Source organism: Melanerpes formicivorus, unplaced genomic scaffold, assembly GCF_026170545.1.
Source record: "Melanerpes formicivorus ecotype bairdi unplaced genomic scaffold, bMelFor1.0.p_v2 SCAF_26, whole genome shotgun sequence".
In the NCBI taxonomy this organism is placed as follows: domain Eukaryota; kingdom Metazoa; phylum Chordata; class Aves; order Piciformes; family Picidae; genus Melanerpes; species Melanerpes formicivorus.
In genome coordinates, this window is record NW_027142378.1 from 2,195,160 (window position 1) to 2,216,945 (window position 21,786).

General features: G+C 43.5%; 1 protein-coding gene across 1 annotated transcript in view; it reads left to right on the plus strand.

The window, feature by feature from the left end:
• The window catches only part of COL19A1 (collagen type XIX alpha 1 chain), a 226,365-nt gene that overhangs the window by 126,737 nt on the left and 77,842 nt on the right, over positions 1–21,786 (plus strand). The window contains exon 16 of the mRNA XM_068153439.1: positions 8,575–8,628. Within this exon, the coding sequence (XP_068009540.1) occupies positions 8,575–8,628 (54 nt within the window). The remainder of the gene's footprint in view (positions 1–8,574; positions 8,629–21,786) is intronic.

The following is a 21,786-nucleotide window of genomic DNA, read 5'->3' on the forward strand; positions in this document are numbered from 1 at the left end:
CCATCCTTTTCTCTCTGTGGTGGTTGGCTCCCTTGGGTGGGGTTTGTGTACCCACTGTGCTATGAGTCAAGAATCTGATCTTCCTGCTTCAGAGTAGAGTCTCCATCTCGTTCAAAACCCATCCAGGAGTTATTCCTGTGTGATTTACTCTGTGTGATCCTGCTCCAGGAGTGAAGTTGCATTAAATGATCTTTAGAGGTCCCTTCCAACCCCTAACATTCTGTGATCTCCAGAAGTTAAATAGGGGTAAGATCTAAGTAGATACTGTGGTCTGCCTTCCTACAAGTATATACTTCTGCCTTGCTGAGACCACACCTGCAATACTGTGTCCACTTTTGGGCTCCCCAGTTCAAGAGAGACAGGGAATGACTGGGGGACTTGAACATCTCTTTTATGAAGAAAGACTGAGAGCCCTGGGGCTGTTTAGCCTGGAGAAGGCTAAGAAGAGATCTGATCAAAGTCTATTAGTATCTCAGGGGTAGCTGTCAGGATGAAGCTGCCAGGCTCTTTTTGGTGATGCCCTGTGATAGAACACAGAACAAAGGATGCAAGCTGGAACCCAGGTGGTTCCACCTCAACAGAGGAGAAACTACTTCACTGTGAGGGTGCTGGAGCCCTGGAGCAGGCAGCCCAGAGAGATTGTGGAATCGCCTTCTCTAGAGACTTTCAAAGCCCACCTGGATGCATTCCTGTGTGACCTGCCCTAGGTGATCCTGCTTTGGCAGGGGGGTTGGACTGGATGATCTCTTGAAGTCCTTTCCAACCCCTACCATTCTCTTATACTTTTCTGTGCTAAACTGTTACGCTCACAGAATCTCCATGCTTGGAAAAGACCTCTAAGCTCATAAAGTCCAACCATTCATGGCAAAGTTTTGTTGGGGTCCAACAGAGGGTGATTTATTTGTCCCTTTAGGCAAATGCCACTGCAGAGAAGTTTTCTTTCATCCTTTCTGCAGCTTTCTTCCTCGGTTGTTTCTGCAGGATCTCATTGAGCAAATACTGATCAGGAACAGGGTTGCTAAGTCACTTGCATTGCACAGCCCTGATAGTCAACATGGCCCACGTTGTGCTGTCACTTTTTAAACTGAAGATCCCACTGCAGTTGTGTGAACTTTACCTCCCTTTCAATGTCAGGATGTGGCTCCTTGTACAGGGTAGTCCTCCCTGCCTCCTTACCAATTGTAAGCTGCTCTCCTCCCTTTCCTCGAAGATAAACCTCCTTATCTAGTTCCTTTCTCTGGACAATAATATTGTAGAGAGAAGAAAAAATAATAAAATGAGGTCCTGGACCAAAATGTTGGCTATTAATTATCATGATTGTGCAGCAACCTTCATGTGCAATTCGTGTCCCCATTGTACAGAGATGTGAGGCTAAGTATTTCCGCCTCCATAAAACAGACCTTACAGGTTCTCATCTTGCAGGAAGTTGTCAGAGAAAATGAAATATGACCAAAACAAAATTCCACCTCTTCCTGAATTCCCAGAATTTCTCCACAAAGGTCTGTCTACAGGCAGAAATCTCTGCAAGTTCCAAAGTACCTCGAGGAAAAAGTAGGAGGTCTACAGAGGTCACGTTCACATATGGGGTTATGGATTTGAGCTTGTCATTAACTGAGATGCAATTAACTTTCTTTGCTTTATTTATTGGACATCCATATTTTACTTCCATAAACTTTTGGGGAATGATGGAAACACTGCACCTCAGTTTTGTTAGAAATCCTAAACCTTGTGTTGCTTACATAGATTCAGAGGTTGGAAGGAATCTTAAAGATCATCTAGTTCCAATCTTCCCGCCATGGGCAGGGACACCTCCCACTATCCCAGGTTGCTCAAGGAGGGGCATCCACACCCTCCCTGGGCAACCTGTTCCAGTGTCTCACCACACTTAGTCTAAAGAATTTCTTCCTAATATCACAGAATCACAGAATTATTGAGGCTGGAATAGACCTCTGAGATCATCAAGGCAGAGGTTGGTCTCTTCTCCCAGGCAGCCAGCACCAAAACAAGAGGACACAGTCTCAGGCTGCACCAGGGGAAGTTCAGGCTGGAGGTCAGGAGGAAGTTTTACACAGAGAGAGTGATTGCCCATTGGAATGGACTGCCCGGGGAGGTGGTGGAGTCACTGTCACTGGAGGTGTTCAGGAGGAGACTTGACAGGGTGCTTGGTTACATGGGTTAGTTGATTAGGTGGTGTTGGGTGATAGGTTGGACGCGATGATCTTGAAGGTCTCTTCCAACCTGGTCTATTCTATTCTATTCTATTCTATTCTATTCTATTCTATTCTATTCTATTCTATTCTATTCTATTCTATTCTATTCTATTCTATTCTATTCTATTCTATTCCCACCACATCGACCAGACAATGTCACCAAGTACCATATCCAACCTTTCCTTAAACACCTCCAGGAACAGTGACTCCACCACCTCCCTGAGCAGTCCATTCCAGTGCCTAATTACCCTTTCCATGAGGAAGTGCTTCTTGACAATTGAACCTCCCCTGGCACTAAACACTATCAGCTGAAGTGAAAGGAGAGAGGACAGGCTGAGGGAGTTGGGGTTGTTCAGTTTGAAGAAGACTCCAAGGAGACCTCATTGTGGCCTTCCAGTATCTGAAGCGGGCTACAAGAAAGCTGGGGAGGGACTTGTTAAGGTGTCAGGAAATTATAGGACTGGGGGGGATGGAACAAAACTAGAAATGGGTAGATTCAGATTGGGCGTTAGGAAGAAGTTGTTCCCCATGAGGGTGGTGAGAGACTGGCACAGGTTGCCCAGGGAGGTGGTGGAAGCCTCATCCCTGGAGGTTGTGAAGGCCTGGCTGGATGTGGCTGTGGGCAACCTGCTGTAGTGTGAGGTGTCCCTGCCCATGGCAGGGTGGTTGGAACTGGCTGATCCTTGAGGTCCCTTCCAACCCTCACAATTCTCTGATTCTATACCCTGTAGTGAAACACTGAGCTACTCCTCTAGCTTCAGTGTTTGAGAGTAGAGGAATTAGAGGAATAGAAAAACTCTTGACCAGCCTACTCTGATTTAAAATTGAAGTTTGGTTCTAGTCACTTTAAACCATCCTGAGCTAGCAGCCTTGGCATGCCCCTTTACTTTCTCAAGTACTTGCTCTAATGGGGGTTGGACTAGATGATCTTCACAGGCCCCTTCCAACCCCTACTATTCTATGAAGCTATCTTGGGAATTAAAGATCCTAAATTAAACTTTTTTAAATCAATTGCTGGAAGATGGGTAGGAATTTAGGGGTTTAATAGTTAAGCACTTAAAATAAACAGAAGTTCTTCAGTTGTGTTAAATAAATTCTGTAAGAATATGCAGTGCTACACTCAAGACATTTTTATTGCACAAAGTAGAACTCCTCAGCGATACTGAGTTTTAAAGGAGGAGTTCAGATTTTGGCCAAATTACTCCAACTGAAGCAGTTCCTGAGTCTGAATAATTTAGATGGCTATGAATTTAATGTTTTAATGTATAAAACACTTGAAGAAAATCAACAGAAGTTCTTTAATTTGGTTAAATAAACCCTGTTAGAATATGCAGTGTTACAGCCAAGACTATTTCTATTCTACAAAGCAGAACTCTTCAATGTTTTTCAGTTTTAGAGTTCAGAGTTTGGCCAAATTCCTCCAACTGAAGGAGTACCTGAGTCTGAATAATTTAGATGGGTAGGAATTTAGGGCTTTAATACTTCAAACACTTATAAAATACACCAAAGTTCTTTAATTTGGTTAAATAAACCCTGTTAGAATATGCAGTATTACACCGAAGACATTTTTATTGCACAAAGTAGAACTCCTCAGCGATATTGAGTCTTAAAGAAAGTGTTCAGAGTTTGACCAAATTACTCCAACTGAAGCAGTTCCTGAGTCTGAATAATTTAGATGGCTATGAATTTAATGTTTTATTATATAAAACACTTGGAGAAAATCAACAGAAGTTCTTTAATTTGGTTAAATAAACCCTGTTAGAATATGCAGTGTTACAGCCAAGACTATTTCTATTCTACAAGTAAAACTCTTCAATGTTGTTGAGTTTTAGAATTCAGAGTTTGACCAAATTCCTCCAACTGAAGCAATTCCTGAGTTTGAATAATTTAGATGGGTAGGAATTTAGGGGTTTAATACTTCAAACACTAAAAAAAATACACCAAAGTTCTTTAATTTGGTTAAATAAACCCTGTTAGAATATGCAGTGTTACACTGTAGACATTTTTATTGCACAAAGTAGAACTCCTCAGTGCTTTTGAGTTTTAGAGGAGGAGTTCAGAGTTTGACCAAATTACTCCAACTGAAGCAATTCCTGAGTTTGAATAATTTAGATGGGTAGGAATTTAGGGGTTTAATACTTCAAACACTAATAAAATACACCAAAGTTCTTTAATTTGGTTAAATAAACCCTGATAGAATATGCAGTGTTACAATCAAGACATTTTTATTGCACAAAGTAGAACTCCTCAGTGATATTGAGTCTTAAAGAAGGAGCTCAGAGTGTGACCAAATTACTGCAACTGAAGCAATTCCTGAGTCTGAATCATTTAGATGGCTATAAATTTAATGTTTTAATATGTAAAACACTTGGACAAAATCAACAGAAGTTCTTTAATTTGGTTAAATAAACCCTGTTAGAATATGCAGTGTTACAGCCAAGACTATTTCTATTCTACAAGTAAAACTCTTCAATGTTGTTGAGTTTTAGAGTTCAGAGTTTGGCCAAATTCCTCCAACTGAAGGAGTACCTGAGTCTGAATAATTCAGATGGTTAGGAATTTAGGGCTTTAATACTTCAAACACTAATAAAATACACCAAAGTTCTTTAATTTGGTTAAATAAACCCTGTCAGAATATGCAGTGTTACAGCCAAGACTATTTCTGTTCTACAAAGCATTACTCTTCAATGTTTTTGAGTTTTAGAGTTCAGAGTTTGACCAAATTCCTCCAACTGAAGGAGTACCTGAGTCTGAATAATTTAGACAGGTAGGAATTTAGGGCTTTAATACTTCAAACACTTAAAAAATACACCAAAGTTCTTTAATTTGGTTAAATAAACCCTGTTAGAATATGCAGTGTTACACTGTAGACATTTTTATTGCACAAAGTAGAACTCCTCAGTGCTTTTGAGTTTTAGAGGAGGAGTTCAGAGTTTGACCAAATTCCTCCAACTGAAGCAATTCCTGAGTTTGAATAATTTAGATGGGTAGGAATTTAGGGGTTTAATACTTCAAACACTAATAAAATACACCAAAGTTCTTTAATTTGGTTAAATAAACCCTGATAGAATATGCAGTGTTACAATCAAGACATTTTTATTGCACAAAGTAGAACTCCTCAGTGATATTGAGTCTTAAAGAAGGAGCTCAGAGTGTGACCAAATTACTGCAACTGAAGCAATTCCTGAGTCTGAATCATTTAGATGGCTATAAATTTAATGTTTTAATATGTAAAACACTTGGACAAAATCAACAGAAGTTCTTTAATTTGGTTAAATAAACCCTGTTAGAATATGCAGTGTTACAGCCAAGACTATTTCTATTCTACAAGTAAAACTCTTCCATGTTGTTGAGTTTTAGAGTTCATAGTTTGGCCAAATTCCTCCAACTGAAGCAGTACCTGAGTCTGAATAATTTAGATGGCTAGGAATTTAGGGCTTTAATACTTCAAACACTAAAAAAACACACCAAAGTTCTCTAATTTGGTTAAATAAACCCTGTTAGCATATGCAGTGATACACTGAAGACATTTTTATTGCACAAAGTAGAACTCCTCAGTGATATTGAGTCTTAAAGAAGGATCTCAGAGTGTGACCAAATTACTCCAACTGAAGCAGTTCCTGAGTCTGAATAATTTAGATGGCTATAAATTTAATGTTTTAATCTATAAAACACTTGAATAAAATCAACAGAAGTTCTTTAATTTGGTTAAATAAACCCTGTTAGAATATGCAGTGTTACAGCCAAGACTATTTCTATTCTACAAGTAAAACTCTTCAATGTTGTTGAGTGTTAGAGTTCAGAGTTTGGCCAAATTCCTCCAACTGAAGCAGTACCTGAGTCTGAATAATTTAGATGGGCAGGAATTTAGGGCTTTAATACTTCAAACACTAATAAAATACACCAAAGTTCTTTAATTTGGTTAAATAAACCCTGTCAGAATATGCAGTGTTACACTCAAGACATTTTTATTGCACAAAGTAGAACTCCTCAGTGCTTTTGAGTTTTAGAGGAGGAGTTCAGAGTTTGACCAAATTACTTCAACTGAAGCAGTACCTGAGTCTGAATAATTTAGATGGGTAGGAATTTAGGGGTTTAATACTTCAAACACTAATAAAATACACCAAAGTTCTTTTAATTTGGTTAAATAAACCCTGTTAGAATATGCAGTGTTACACTGAAGACCTTTTTATTGCACAAAGTAGAACTCCTCAGCGATACTGAGTTTTAAAGGAGGAGTTCAGATTTTGGCCAAATTACTCCAACTGAAGCAGTTCCTGAGTCTGAATAATTTAGATGGCTATAAATTTAATGTTTTAATATGTAAAACACTTGGACAAAATCAACAGAAGTTCTTTAATTTGGTTAAATAAACCCTGTTAGATTAGGCAGTGTTACAGCCAAGACTATTTCTATTCTACAAGTAAAACTCTTCCATGTTGTTGAGTTTTAGAGTTCAGAGTTTGGCCAAATTCCTCCAACTGAAGCAGTACCTGAGTCTGAATAATTTAGATGGGTAGGAATTTAGGGGTTTAATACTTCAAACACTTATAAAATACACCAAAGTTCTTTAATTTGGTTAAATAAACCTTATTAGAATATGCAGTGTTACACTGAAGACATTTTTGTTGCACAAAGTAGAACTCCTCAGTGATATTGAGTCTTAAAGAAGGAGCTCAGAGTGTGACCAAATTACTCCAACTGAAGCAGTACCTGAGTCTGAATAATTTAGATGGCTATGAATTTAATGTTTTAATATATAAAACACTTGGACAAAATCAACAGAAGTTCTTTAATTTGGTTAAATAAACCCTGTTAGATCAGGCAGTGTTACAGCCAAGACTATTTCTGTTCTACAAAGCAGAACTCTTCAATGTTTTTGAGTTTTAGAGTTCAGACTCTGACCAAACAACTTCAGCAGTACCTGTCTCTGGGTAATTTAACTGGTTAAGAACTTAATATTTTAATGTTTCAAACACTTAAGCAAAAGTTCTTTAATCTTGCTTAAAATATTAAAGCCCATGCAGTGTTACATTCAGGGCTCTTTTTATTATGCAATGCAGAAGCCTCCAGTGCTTTTTAATGATTACACAGAAACTGGTCCCATGTTTCTTGTTGCTGTAGCGGAATTTGGAGAGCTTCCTCCAAGCAGTTTTGGTTTTTAATTGTATTCCAAGGTGACTCATAAAGTGGAGGGGGGAGGAGGGGCGTTGTGCTGAGTACAGAGCTGTTGTTGGAAGACCTTATGGTTTTATCACAGGTTAATCAGATACCAAACGAAAGCCCCAAGGTGTCAGAAGCTGTCTGTGGCTGCAAAGCTCCATGCACCAAGTTCAGAAGAAAGGCTTAGCAGCTGAGGGCATATTCAAACCACTCCATGCCCCTCTGCCAGGTCAGGATAGAGGGTGAGAAAGAAGCAGCAGAAACTATGATTCTGTCTGTGCCTGCAAAGCTCCTTGCACCCAGTTCAGAGAAAGGCTCAGGAGTTGAGGGCATATTCAAATCACTCCAAGCTCCTGTGCCTGGTCAGGGGGGAGGGAGAAAAAGAAGCAACAGAAACTGTGGTTCTGTCTGTGTCTACAAAGCTCTTTGCACCCAGTGCAGAGAAAGGCTCAGAAGCTGAGGGCATACTCAAACCACTCCAAGTTCTTGTGCCTGGTCAGGGAAGAGGGTGAGAAAGCAGCAGCAGAAACTGTGATTCTGTCTGTGCCTGCAAAGCTCCTTGCACCAAGTTCAGAAGAATGGCTCAGAAGCTGAGGGCATACTCAAACTACTCCAAGCTCCTGTGCCTGGTCAAGGAAGAGGGTGAGAAAGCAACAGCTCTGGAGGGTTTGGAGTACAGAGGAAGCTGCTCAAGCCTGGTTCTTACAATACAGCAAGCATAAGGCTCCTACTATATTTAGTCCCCGTTCCCTCCCCTCCCTTTCCTTCCCCTCCCCCTTCAGTGCCTGTATTTGAGTTTGAATTGTGGAGTAAACTGTCATTCAGTTAAGATCTTCTCTTTTTTTTTCCCTTCTTATGGCATCCTAACTTAAGAAGATAAATTGCGTTTCACACGAGACCAGAGTTAAATATAACCACGCTCCAGCGCTGCTGGCTTAACCTCTTCTCTCCCAAAATGATTCAGCCTTTCTATGGAAGAATGTGATTCATCATTATTGTTTGCATGTTTATTTCCCTCTCCTGCCTGAATAGAACATTCTCCTCAAATAAGTTTATTATGGGGAACCTATTTTGTTTTACTGGGTGGTAATAAATGCTTTGTCTTGACCTCTGGCTCCTGGGCTTAGTCTTCCTCCTATAGAATTGTCGAGGATTAAAATAACAACTGGATGTTATATTTGTTTAATATTTGCCTTTTCAGGGTCTGCCAGGGCTGGAGGGTCCCCAAGGTCCACCTGGCAAGGAAGGCCAAAGGGTGAGTAAACTTGGCTGAACAGCTGGGGAGTGTGCTAAGTGACCTTGATGTGTGGCTTCTTTCGAGGCACCAAGAAAAAAACCGGAAAGGTAGCAGCTGAGAATGAAGCTTTGCTGACAAGAAACTGAGCTTTGACAGTTGAGGTTTGCCTCCACTCGAAGGAGATTTAACAATTTCAGCCCCCTAAATTGTTTTGATGACTGGCAGCACAGATGTGCTGGAATTCTGAGGGAAAGAATATTCAAACTGCTTACATTTGTTTCCATTTCATTGCCAAGCAAACCCAGAATTTATGATGTCTAAAATAGGCAGAAGTATGGGTTTAGGGTCATCCTCTGCAATATTAACAGAAACCAGAACTAGTGGCCCAAGTGTTGCTGCAGATGGTGTTATGCAAGTGTCAGAGCATATACAGAGAGGTATAGTCAAGGGGGAGCTGTCGAGGTATTAGCCTGGAGAAGAGGAGGCCCAGGGGAGACCTTCCTGCTCCCTACAACTGCCTGAAGGGAGGTTGTAGCCAGGTGGGGGTTGGTCTCTTCGCCCAGGCAACCAGCACCAGAACAAGAGGACATAGTCTCAAGCTGCACCAGGGGAAGTTTAGGCTGGAGGTGAGCAGAAAGTTCTTCCCAGAGAGAGCTGTTGGCCATTGAAATGTGCTGCCCAGGGAGGTGGTGGAGTCACCATCCCTGGAGGTGTTCAAGAGGGGATTGGATGTGGCACTTGGTGCCATGGTTTAGTAGTCATGAGGTGTTGGGTGACAGGTTGGACTTGATGATCCTTGAGGTCTTTTCCAACCTTATTGATTCTATGATTCTATTATTAATTGTATTAATTCTAATTTTACTATAACGGAACAATTGATTGACTAGTTTCCCTCTCCCTGACTTACTGACTCTGGTAGTTCAGTAGAACAGGTAACAAATATTCACCATTATGATAGCAGAAGATAGGATTCAGTTTTTAGAGTTTGGGGAGACCTCATGAAGGGAGTGAGTAGGGGGCAGCCTCTTCTCCTTGGGGGCAAGTGACAGGAGCAGAGGAAACAGTTTCAAGCTACACCAGGGGAGGTTTAGGCTGGATATTAGGAAATATTTATTCACAGGGAGGGTTCTCAACCATTGTAATGATCTGCACAGGGCAGTGGTGGAGTCACCATCTCTGGAGGGGCACAAGCAACCCATGGAGCTGATGCTTAGGGGCATGGTTTAGAGCTGACCCTTCAGTACTGGGTTGAAAGTTGGACTGGATGAGCTTGGAAGTCTCTTCCAACCAAATATATTCTGTGATCCTGTGATTTTAAAGAGTTTACCAACTGGTTTGCTCCTAAAAGTTTGGGAAGATAATTCAAACTCAAACCTTCCAATGTTTTTCTGTGAATTGTGCCCAGTTTGTTGTTTTGAAGTTGGAGAGCTCAATAATCCTTGCTTTGTTCAGGCATCTTGTTATTCAGTCTCTCTGTTAAACCACCTCAAGTGGAAGACTTTAGTGTTACTCATCACTGATCTTAGGCAACCACAGTGAATTATTAGAGACCAGTTTAATATTTCCAGTGCTAATAATAACAACATTTAAACCATTTCATTTTCTTGTAACAAAATGAGTTCTGACAGCCAGGCCCCAAAGCTGTGCTTTAGTTGGGGGTTTTTAAGCTCTGAAAAGAGTACTCAATCTCACTTACTCTGAAGAGGGAAATCTGCAAGCTGAGGTCCTTTCTGCTTTACACTAAGGGCTGAGGACCATTCAGAGAAAAATGTAGACAGGGAGAATGCAAAGGGATGTGGGGAATGTGCTATTAAGGCATCTTTAATGGCATATTAGCATGTAGTTAAGGATTTTGTAATTACTGGGACTCTGTTATGCAATTAAACATCCAAGATGCTGGCAAGATGTGCATCCAGTTTTGGCATATTTTATAGTTTGTTTTTGTGTGTGTGGGTATTGAGGCTTCAGGAACACAGTTCATTAGTTCTCCTATAGGAATAGAAGCCAGAGGAGGGCCATGAAGATGATCAGAGTGCTGGAGCATCTCCCCTGTGGGGACAGGCAGAGAGTTGGGAGTGTTCAGCCTAGAGAAGAGAAGGCTTCAAGGAGACCTTAGAGCTGCGTTCCGGTACCTGAAGGGGGCTACAGGAGAGCTTGTGAGAGACTTTTGACAAGGGCTTGGAGTGACAGGATGAAAGGGAATGGACTGAAGCTTGAGGAGGGGAGATTTAGACTGGAGATTGGGAAGAAATTCTTTCCAGTGAGGGTGGTGAGACCCTGGAACAGGTTGCCCAGGAGGGCACCTCCCTGGGGGTGTTCAATTCTAGGTGGGATGAGGCCTTGAGTAACCTGGGCTGGTGGAAGGTGTCCCTGCCCATGGCAAGGGGTTGAAACTGGATGATCTTCAAAGCCCCTTCCAACACAACCTAGGATAGGATAGGATAGGATAGGATAGGATAGGATAGGATAGGATAGGATAGGATAGGATAGGATAGGATAGGATAGGATAGGATAGGATAGGATAGGATAGGATAGGATAGGATAAACGTGGCTGGGTTTTCATGACATCACTCTCTGAACTTAATTTGTTGAGGCAAAGATTCAGAGTCCATACACTGCATTTTGTAGAATGCTGGAGAAATTCATTTGGACCTGAGGTTTTGTTGGATGGTTGTTTTTCCCCCACCATGTTTCAGTGAGAAGCAGGAAGTTTGTCCATTCACCATGGATACTTGCTGTTCACAAGTAAATTGATAAACAGATATTTTTGTATCAACAAACCAACTCTGTCACTCCAATACCTAAACAAATAGGAGCACTGATTCCTTTAGAACCTTGGCCAATGCTCTGAGCCAAACAAAGGGAGCAGCAAACTGCAGAGCCTCAACATCTGTCTTCATCTTTTTAGCAGTGAGCTGCTCACACCAATCCTCTTTCTGCTGGCCAAGCATTCATAACCCAGTTTGCAGTCTCAATTCGAATCCCATGTGCAGATGCATTTCCAAGACATTTAATTACACAGCCACACACTGCTTGTAACGAGATTTCAGCTCTGTTTGATGACAAGCAGGGCAGTGCACATCTAATGGCTATTCAATATCCTTGGTTTATTTCATTATGTGTGGCATGTTCCTCCATTCCCCTTCCAGCAGGTCTTCCACCTGATGTAGAGCTATTGGGTCTGTCATGGGCTGTGGTTTGAAGATTAAAGCTTAACACTGAGTGCTTAACTAAGTGATATTTATTTCTTCCTCCTATTGATCAGACCTGAAAGTGATTTTTGTGCCCATTTTGCAGATTGGACCTGTAACATAAGGGGGGAGAAACCACTGCCAAACCTTTGACAGTATCTGTTTAATATGGATGCCACACTTAAGAGAACCTGCTCTAGTGTGAGGTGTCCCTGCCCATGGGAGGGTGGGGTTGGAACTAAATGATCCTTGAGGTCCCTTCCAACCCTAACAATTCTATGATTCTATTTACTGTTATATTTTCCTTTCACATTGTACTCTTTCTATTCAAAGTTGTGATTCCCACTCACCTCAGAATCACTCTGAGGGTTTAACTTGTTTGAAAGTTAGGCTTACAGTAATAAGGAGTTGAGAGGATTGATTTTAACTGTGAAAGTTAGAGAGATCTCAACACACACTACAGTAAGACAGAAGGAACTGAGGAAAATCATAGAATCATAGAATTGTCAGGGTTGAAAGGGACCTCAAGGTTCATCCAGTTCCAACCCCCCTGCCATGGGCAGGGACACCTCACACTACAGCAGGTTGCTCACAGCCACATCCAGCCTGGCTGCAAAAACCTCCAGGGATGAGGCTTCCACCACCTCCCTGGGCAACCTGTGCTAGTGTCTTACCACCCTCATAGGGAACAACTTCTTCCTAACATCTAATCTGTATCTCCCCTCCTCTAGCTTGGATCCATCCCCCCCTGTCCTATCACTCCCTGGCAACCTAAAAAGTCCCTCCCCAGCTTACTTGTAACCCCCTTCAGATACTGGAAGGCCACAATTAGGTCTCCTCAGAGCCTTTTCTTCTCCAGACTGAACAGCCCCAACTCTCTCAGTCTGTCCTCATAGTAGAGCGGCTCCAGCCCTCTGCTCATCCTCATGGCCCTTCTCTGGACATGTTCCAGCACATGCAGATCTTTGTTGCAATAGAGGCTCCAGAACTGGACACAGTGCTCAGGAGAGTGGTGTAGAGGGGGAGAGTCACCTCTCTTGACCTTTTGGCCACACTTCTCTTGAAGGGCCACAAAACATCAACAGTGTTCATGGGGACAGTGTCAAAATCTGAGAGTCTGACTAAGGGTTTGATTTCTGGTCACTGGGAGACTTGTGCCAGTAGAAACAGCTGCTCATTCCCTTTTCCTCATCCCTCTATGAGCTGTGTTACACCATCTGTGTGCTCTACACTCACCTAATTTTTTTCAGTGTCCTTCTCATGGGCTTCAGACACTCAACCTGTTACTGCTGAAGCAACTTGATACTATTACACCAATGCTCAGGATGACATCAGGAGCCTCAGAAGGTAGTTAGTCACTACTCAGAAAAGTCCCTGATTACTGACCAACAACAAAAATAACAGAAAGATGGGGTGATAACCTAGCACTGCATGGAATTTAAACCACAGTGGACACCTACCCCATCTTCCTGCCTTTATTACGTGTCTCAGTATTCCTGCTCTTCAGTTCAATCTATCTCCTTCACAGGCACACAATTCCCACCTGAAAGACCTCAACCACAGCAGATTGCACAGTTGCCTTTCATTCCTTCCTTCCATTGTTTCTTCTCAGTCCCCCCATTTCAAAATGTGGTTCTTATTTTGCACTTGGGGCTGTAGCTTAGCCCTCCAACAACTGCTTTTGGTTTGGGTGTTTTTAAGGTCTGCTTTGTATTAAAGAGATATTCAAGTGCTTTATCTGTGTAATCAGGTCCCCCTTCCACTTATATATGGAGAAACTTCACAGTATCACAGTATCACTAAGGTTGGAAGAGACCTCAAAGATCATCAAGTCCAACCTGTCACCACAGACCTCAGACTAGACCATGGCACCAAGTGCCACGTCCAATCTCCTCTTGAACACCTCCAGGGACGGTGACTCCACCACCTCCCTGGGCAGCACATTCCAAGGACGAATGGCTATTTCAGTGAAGAACTTTCTCCTCACCTCCAGCCTAAACTTCCCCTGGTGCAGCTTGAGACTCTGTCCTCTTGTTCTGGTGCTGGGTGCCTGGGAGAAGAGACCAACCTCTTCCTGACTAAAACCACCTTTCAGGTAGTTGTAGAGGGCAATGAGGTCTCCCCTGAACCTCCTCTTTTCCAGGCTAAACAACCCCAGCTCCCTCAGCCTCTCCTCACAGGGCTGTGCTCAAGGCCTCTCCCCAGCCTTGTTTCCCTTCTCTGGACACATTCAAGTGTCTCAATGTCCTTCTTAAACTGAGGGGCCCAGAACTGGACACAGGACTCAAGATGTGGTCAAACCAATGCAGAGTACAGAGGCACAATGACTTCCCTGCTCCTCCTGGCCACACTATTCCTAATGCAGGCCAGGATGCCATTGGCCCTCTTGGCCACCTGGGCACACTGCTGGCTCATATTTAGGCGGCTGTCAATCAGCACCCCCAGGTCCCTCTCTGTTTGGGAGCTCTCAGCCACTCTGACCCCAGCCTGTAGCTCTGCATAGGGTTGCCGTGGCCAAAGTGCAGCACCCAGCACTTGGACTTGTTGAATGCCATCCTGTTGGACTCTGCCCATCTGTCCAGTTGGTCAAGGTCCTTACTGAGCTTCAGCTCAGCTGCCCATGGAAAGAAGTTCTCTAAAGTCTTCAGATGATTTAGGCCTTGCTGCTGTACTTTAAAATTCCTACTGCTTCTTACAGGCTCCATGGAGCTTCCCAGACTCTGTTTTTCCCATGTTAAATGCAGTGAAGTGACATTTGGATTACCAAAGGACAGTTCCAAAGGGTTTGAACATTCATGCTTCGTTTCAGTTGCATATAAATATACAAATATTGCTGTTTGGGGTTGTTGGCTTCCCCCCCCCCCCCCCCCCCCCCCCAAATAAATTATGTAATTATTTTTAAAATATACCATTTCAGGGAATTCAAAAACTTCTCTTGATGTGATACCTCAAAGCAACTTTGTTAAACAGCTCTGCTGGGAAATCTCAATGATCTTTGAGGTCTTTTCCAACATTATTGATTCTATGATTCTATAATCTACAAATGGTCATTTCCCATTCTCAGCTGGTACAGAAGAGCCAGCCCCAGCAACTTGTGCAGGAGTTCCTGCTTCTTTGAGATCCCTCTCCTGCACTCTGCTGAGAACCCACCTGGAGTACTACATACAGTTCTGGAGCCTCTGTTACAGGAGGGATCTGGAGGTGCTGGAAGGTGTGCAGAGAAGGGCCATGAGGATGAGCAGAGGGCTGGAGCTGCTCTGCTATGAGGACAGACTGAGGGAGTTGGGGTTGTTAAGTCTGGGGAAGAGAAAGCTCCAAGGAGACCTCATTGTGGCCTTCCAGTATCTGAAGGGGGCTACAAGAAAGCTGGGGAGGGACTTTTGAGGGTGTCAGGGAGTGATAGGACTGGGGGGGATGGAGCAAAACTAGAAATGGGTAGATTAAGACTGGATGTCAAGAAGAAGTTGTTCCCCATGAGGGTGGAGAGACACTGGCACAGGTTGCCCAGGGAGGTGGTGGAAGCCTCATCCCTGGAGGTTTTTGCAGCCAGGCTGGATGTGGCTGTGAGCAACCTGCTGTAGTGTGAGGTGTCCCTGCCCATGGCAGGGGGGGCTGGAACTGGATGATCCTTGAGGTCTCTTCCAACCCTGACAATTCTGTGATTCTATGTGTGTGAGGGTGGGCAAATAGTAGTGCAGGCTGCCCAGGAGAAGTTATGGAGTGTCCATCTGTGGAAATACTCAAAAGTCAAGTAGACACAGTCCTGGATAATTGATTGTGCTTGAGGAGTGAGATTATACTACATGATCTCAAGAGGCTCCTTCCAACCCAGACCATTCTGTGATCTTTATTTATCCAGCAATAGTTTATTCTCAGCACAGCTGCCAACAGCTTCATTTTCAGGGCTTAATGGGATTCTTTTCTAATCATTCATACGTACTTAAACAGCCTGATGCTTCTCTGTGGTGGTCTCCCTGGTTCCACTGATGAATGCAGTTCAAGCATTTTGAAATCCTTCTATGCTACCACAGCCCTATCTTGACTCTGGATTCCTTGGGAAGCTGCAGGTGTCCTAAAGTAAATATTTTGGGAGCAGCTTCCTTATCTCCAATTATTGTGTTTATAATACCAAATGCGTCACTTAAGAGGAAGTTATTTTAGCATTATCTCAGTAATAAGTTAAACACCTTGTAAAACTCAGTGCTTTTTGTGCTCTTATCTCATTGATTTCACTAAAATCCTGGGTTTGGAGGAGAACTTGCCTTGACCTGCTGGCCACACTGTTCTTAATGCATCCCATTTGCCTTCTTTGCCACAAAGGCCAAGGCAGTGTCTCCTCTCATTCTGCCCTGTTGAGACCACATCTGGTGGATTGTGTCCAGTTCTGGACTCCCCAGTTCAAGAGGGACAGGGATAGACTAGAGAGTGTCCAATGGAGAGCTATGAGGATGATGAAGGGAATGGAACATGTGTGATGAGGAAAGGCTGAGAGCCCTGGGGCTGTTTAGTCTGGAAAAGAGAAGGCTGAGAGAGGATTCGATCCATGTCTATAAACATCTGAAGGGTGGGCGTCAAGAAGAAGGGGCCAGGCTCTGTAGGGGTAGGAGAAGGGGCAGTAGATACAAACCAGAGCAGAGGAAGCTTCACCTCAGCATGAGGAAAATCTTCTTTACTGTGAGGGTGCTGAGCCCTGGAGCAGGCTGCCCAGAGAGATTGTGGAGTCTCCTTCTCTGGAGTTTTTCAAGACCCATCTGGATGTGACCTGCCCTGGATGATCCTGCTTTGGCAGGGGGGTTGGACTGGATGACCCATGGAGATTCCTTCCAATCCCCACTATTCTGTGATTGCAAGACTTGCCTGACATTAGTAACCACTTTACTCTGTAGGGCTGCAAGTTGTTCTAATCAAACATGAGTCAAATTATTATGCCACAGTGGGGGGGGAAAAAAGCCAACCACCACCAAACAACAAAAACCTCCCAAAGTAAATGAATGAGCAGGGAACTGTTAGATTTCTCTTGACATATTTCTTTAGAGTGACATCCAAATTAATTCCAATTCAGATTGCATTTATCTGGTTTATGGAACTCAGTTCTTGGCCATGATTTGTTTTCTAGCTCAGTGAGTAAATGCTGCATTCAACCAGTTGTAAACCAAGCCTTATAGAGCAATAATTACTACACAGAAGGTCAGGCTCCTGGCACAGTGCAAAGAATTTTTTTCACAGCCATGACTCTGGAGGTTTGGAATCTTCTTTAATCTTCTCAGCCCTTCTTGACTTTGATGTAAGTTGTTTTTAAGCATGCAGAGCTCCAGTCTGGTGTGGTCTTTAAGTTGGAGTGCTGTATGTTCTGGTGTGGTCTTTAAGTTGGAGGGCTGTATGTAGGGCATTTAACAGGCTAAAAATGGTTCATGTAAAAGAGGGAGACCACCTCCTTCCCTGGAGGTGTTCAAGGCCAGGTTGGATGAGACCCTGGGTATTACTGAACAGTACTCTAGAAGTGGTCCACATGTCATCTGGAGTCACAAGCAGTGGCTTTGAGTAACTACTTGGGACCTGGGGTTGCTTAGCCTGGAGAAGAGGAGGCTCAGAGGAGACCTTATTGCTGTCTACAACTCCCTGAAGGGAGATTGTAGCCAGGTGGGGGTTGGTCTCTTCTCCAAGGAAACCAGCGCCAGAACAGGAGGACACAGTCTCAGGCTGCACCAGGGGAGGTTTAGGCTGGATGTTATGAAGAAGTTCTTCATAGAAAGAGAGACTGGCCATTGGAATGGGCTGCCCAGGAAGGTGGTGGAGTCACCATCACTGGAGGTGTTTAGGAAGAGACTGGATGGGGTGCTTGGTGTCATGGTTTGGTTGGTTAGATGGTGTTGGATGATGGGTTGGACTCGATGATCTCAAAGGTCTTTTCCAGCCTGGTTGATTCTATTCTATTCTATTCTATTCTATTCTATTCTATTCTATTCTATTCTATTCTATTCTATTCTATTCTAGTCTAGTCTAGTCTAGTCTAGTCTAGTCTAGTCTATTCTATTCTATTCTATTCTATTCTATTCTATTCTAACCTGGGCTAGTGGAAGATATCACACAATATCACAGTATCACCAAGGTTGGAAGAGACCTCGAGGATCATCAAGTCCAACCTGTCACCACAGACCTCATGACTAGACCATGGCACCAAGTGCCACGTCCAATCTCCTCTTGAACACCTCCAGGGATGGGGACTCCACCACCTCCCTGGGCAGCACATTCCAATGGCTAACAACTCTCTCTGGGAAGAACTTTCTCCTCACCTCCAGCCTAAACTTCCCCTGGCACAGCTTGAGACTCTGTCCTCTTGTTCTGGTGCTGGGTGCCTGGGAGAAGAGACCAACCCCCACCTGGCTACAACCTCCCTTCAGGGAGTTGTAAAGGGCAATGAGGTCACCCCTGAGCCTCCTCTTCTCCAGGCTGAGAAGGTGTCCTGCTGATGGCAGGGGGAGTTGGAACTGAGTGATCTTTAAGGTCCTTTCCAAGCCAAACCTTTTTTGAATCTCTGAATCTTCAGTTTTATTCCCAGCATGTGTCCACCTTAGAAAAGTAAATAAACCAGCAAGGTGTGATACAGGTTAAAAAAAAAAAGATAAAACCATCTTCTTCCCACTTTGGCATTGAGAAATGGGATGAAAAAGGTGGTAGCTGCACTTCAGGTTCTGCAGGGGACCTACAGGAAGGCTGAGGAAGGGACTGTTGACTTGTGGAGATAGGACAAGGGGTAACAGTTTGAAAGTGGAGCAGGGGAGCTTTAGGTTGGACATCAGGAGGAAGTTGTTCACAATAAGGGTGGTGGAACACTGGAACAGGTTGCCCAGGGATGTGCTTGAGGAACCGCCCCTGGAGACATTCATGGTCAGACTCAATGGGGCCCTGAGCCACTGTTCTAGTTGGAGAAGTCCCTGCTGACTGCAGGGGGGTTGGGCTAGGGGACCTCTGAGTGTCCTTTCCAACCCAATGCAAGCTGTGGCTGTGTGATTTAGAAAGGTGAAGACAGATTTGGCTCTTAGAAAATAATTCATTTGCTAATTCCTTTGTTATTTTCTGTTGCAGAAATTAAAAGCTGGATTTTGATGGAGGAAAAAAAAAAATCCTTTCACTTTTCAGGCCTCATTTAGGATTTTCAGATTCTCTATTCCCAGTGTTCCTCTTCATGTCCCTTAGGAAAAGGCACAGCAGCATGAGAGAACAGGAAATGATCTCTCATCATTAAAAATCAAGGTGGCCACTGTAAAGATAAAGAGAGTTGCAAAAAAGCATTGCTACAAGTGAGTTTGAATTGAGTTTGAATTCAGAATGCACTCTTGTGACTGTGCTTGGGATAAAAATGTGCTGGATTTTGGGAGGGATTTGTTGGCATAGTAGGTTGTGGAATTGGAAAGCCAAGGGTGAGTGCAGGAAACCTTCCTCATTAACAAGAAGCTCCTTAATGACTTCCAAAACAAGGGATTAGGATCCAATGTGCTCTCTCCTTCTGTGAGCCACGTGTCTGTGGAAGGGTTTAGTGAGTTATGAGGGACAGACTTGCACTTGTCTTTAGCAAACAGCTTTATTTCTTCTCTTCTGGCTTAATATCCTGTGAGTTTATGCAAGTTTAAGATTTAATAGAGAGGTTCATTTGTAATGCACTGGGTACCAGACAAGTCTTCTGAGGAGCAGCTGAGGGGATTGGGGTTGTTTAGTCTGGAGAAAAGGAGGCTGAGGGGAGACCTCAGTGCTCTCTACAACCACCTGCAAGGAGATTGGAGCCAAATGGGTGTTGGTCTCTTCTCCCTTGTATCAAGAGATGGAATAAGAGGAAATGGCTTGAAATTGTGCCAGGGAAGGGTTAGGTTGGAGATGAGGAAAGATATCTTTGCTGCATGAGTGGTCAGGGGGTGGAACAGGCTGCCCAGGGAGGTGGTGGAGTCCCTATCCCTGGAGAAATGTGTGGCCATGGCACTTGGGGACATGGTTGGATGGCCATGGTGGTGGTGGGTTGAAGGTTGAATTTGATGATTTTAGAGGTCTTTTCCAGCTGACACAGTTCTCTGATTCTGTGATCCTCAAGGCCAGGGTTAATAGGATTGAAGAAGGAATTGTGCATTCAATTCAATCTTATTATTTAAGTTAAAAAGTCTTCAGTGACTGCAACATAATTTTCCAAACTTAGGAAGGAGAATATCCAAACTCAAGGATTTCTAAGGGTTAAAAGTAAAAAACAACTTTTCAAGTTGTGGCATTACCAAAGTTCATTGCAGAACTCCTCTTAACTGAAGCTGTGCAGTCAGCTGGATAAATGTCAACCACAGGAGGCTGCACATAAAGTTAAGGATGAACCTCTTTACTTTGACAGTGGCAGAGCCCTGGCAGAGGGGTTGTGGAGTCTCCTTCTCTGAAGGCATTCAAAACCCACCTGGATGTATTCCTCTGTGACTTCCTGTGGGTGATCCTGCTCTAGCAGAGAGGTTGAATTCAACCTTCAGAGGTCCTTTCCAGCCCCTACCACTCTGATTCTGTGAAAAGCTCTTTTCTGACCTCTGAATTCACCTAGGCACTGAGATTTTTCTGGCTGGGCATCTGGAGAATGTCTTTGAACTGCTCAGAGCTCTACTGTCATGGTGCACTCTGAGGTGAGGACCTTTTCTTTCCACCTGCCTCCTGTTTTGGTTATATTGGTCCTTTTGTCAGTCTGGGTTTGAGGATTACTCAAAGGAAGCCTGCTTTAGCTTGGCAGCTGAGTTCCATAAACCTCATTAATCTTGCATAATAACTCCAGTAGTTAAGGCTTTAAAGCCCAGCTTCCTACTTTCTTTGGAACCAGTTCCTGTGTTTTGAAATGTGATGATGTGTTTCAGGAACTGCTAATTAGTGGTTTCCCTTGAAAAAAAAATTCACTCAGGCTTCTTCTAAGAACTTTTCCTATTGTTACTCAAGTGTGGGTTCTTTAAATCGTTGATTCTGTAAAGCCTGTCAGTGTTCCTACACAGCTCTGCTTGATTTTTACCCTAAAATAATCCACAGCTTATTTTCAGGCACCAGGATTAGTGATCTGACTCTAGTTAGAGATATGGATGCAACATGAGCACCCATCTCAGCAGCAGGGAGTTACAAGATAGGCTTTGAATGGTTGCATTGTGTGTTGGACCTGCAGTGATGCTCAGGGGCAGCAGCTAGGCTCAGAGCAGAAGCTTATGGAAGGATGCACAGAGCCTCTCTTCTGGACAAGCTTTCCATCTACTGTGAGGCAAAGCTCCTGAAGTCATTGAGATTAACAGAAGAGGCAAAGGAAGAGAGGAATAAAGAGTGCAGCTGAGCATGTACTTCAGCTAGGCACTCAGCTGGGGTTTACTGAAGCCTATGAATTCTCATTAATGTTTTATATTTTGTCCTTTTTTCTGTCCCTAGACAAGCAGCTGTTATTTGAATGCTTCATGTGTGTATCATAGCTGAAGATTGCCCTGTGGAAAAGAGGAAAGTAGATGACCAAATTAGTCCAAATTAGTTGTCCTGTCCCTGGGCATCACTGAAAAAAGCCTGGTCCCATCCTCCTGACACCCACCCTTCAGAATCATAGCGTTTTTAGGGTTGGAAGGGACCTCAAGGATCATCTAGTTCCAACCACCCTTTAAGTATTGATAGGTTCATAGAAAGGTTTGTGTTGGAAGAGACCTTAAAAATCATCCAGTTCCACCCTCCCACACCATGGGCAGGGACCCCTCCACTAGCCCAGGCTGCTCAAGGCTTCATCCAACCTGGCCTTGAACACCTCCAGGTAGGGAGCCTCCACAACCTCCCTGGACAACCTGTTCCAGTGTCTCACCACCCTCAGTGTGAATAATTTCTTCCTAATCTCCAACCTAAATCTCCCTTCCTCAAGCTTCAATCCATTCCCTCTCATCCTGTCACTACAATCCCTTGTAAAAAGTCCCTCCCCAGTTTTCTTGTAGGCTCCATTCAGGTACTGGAAGGC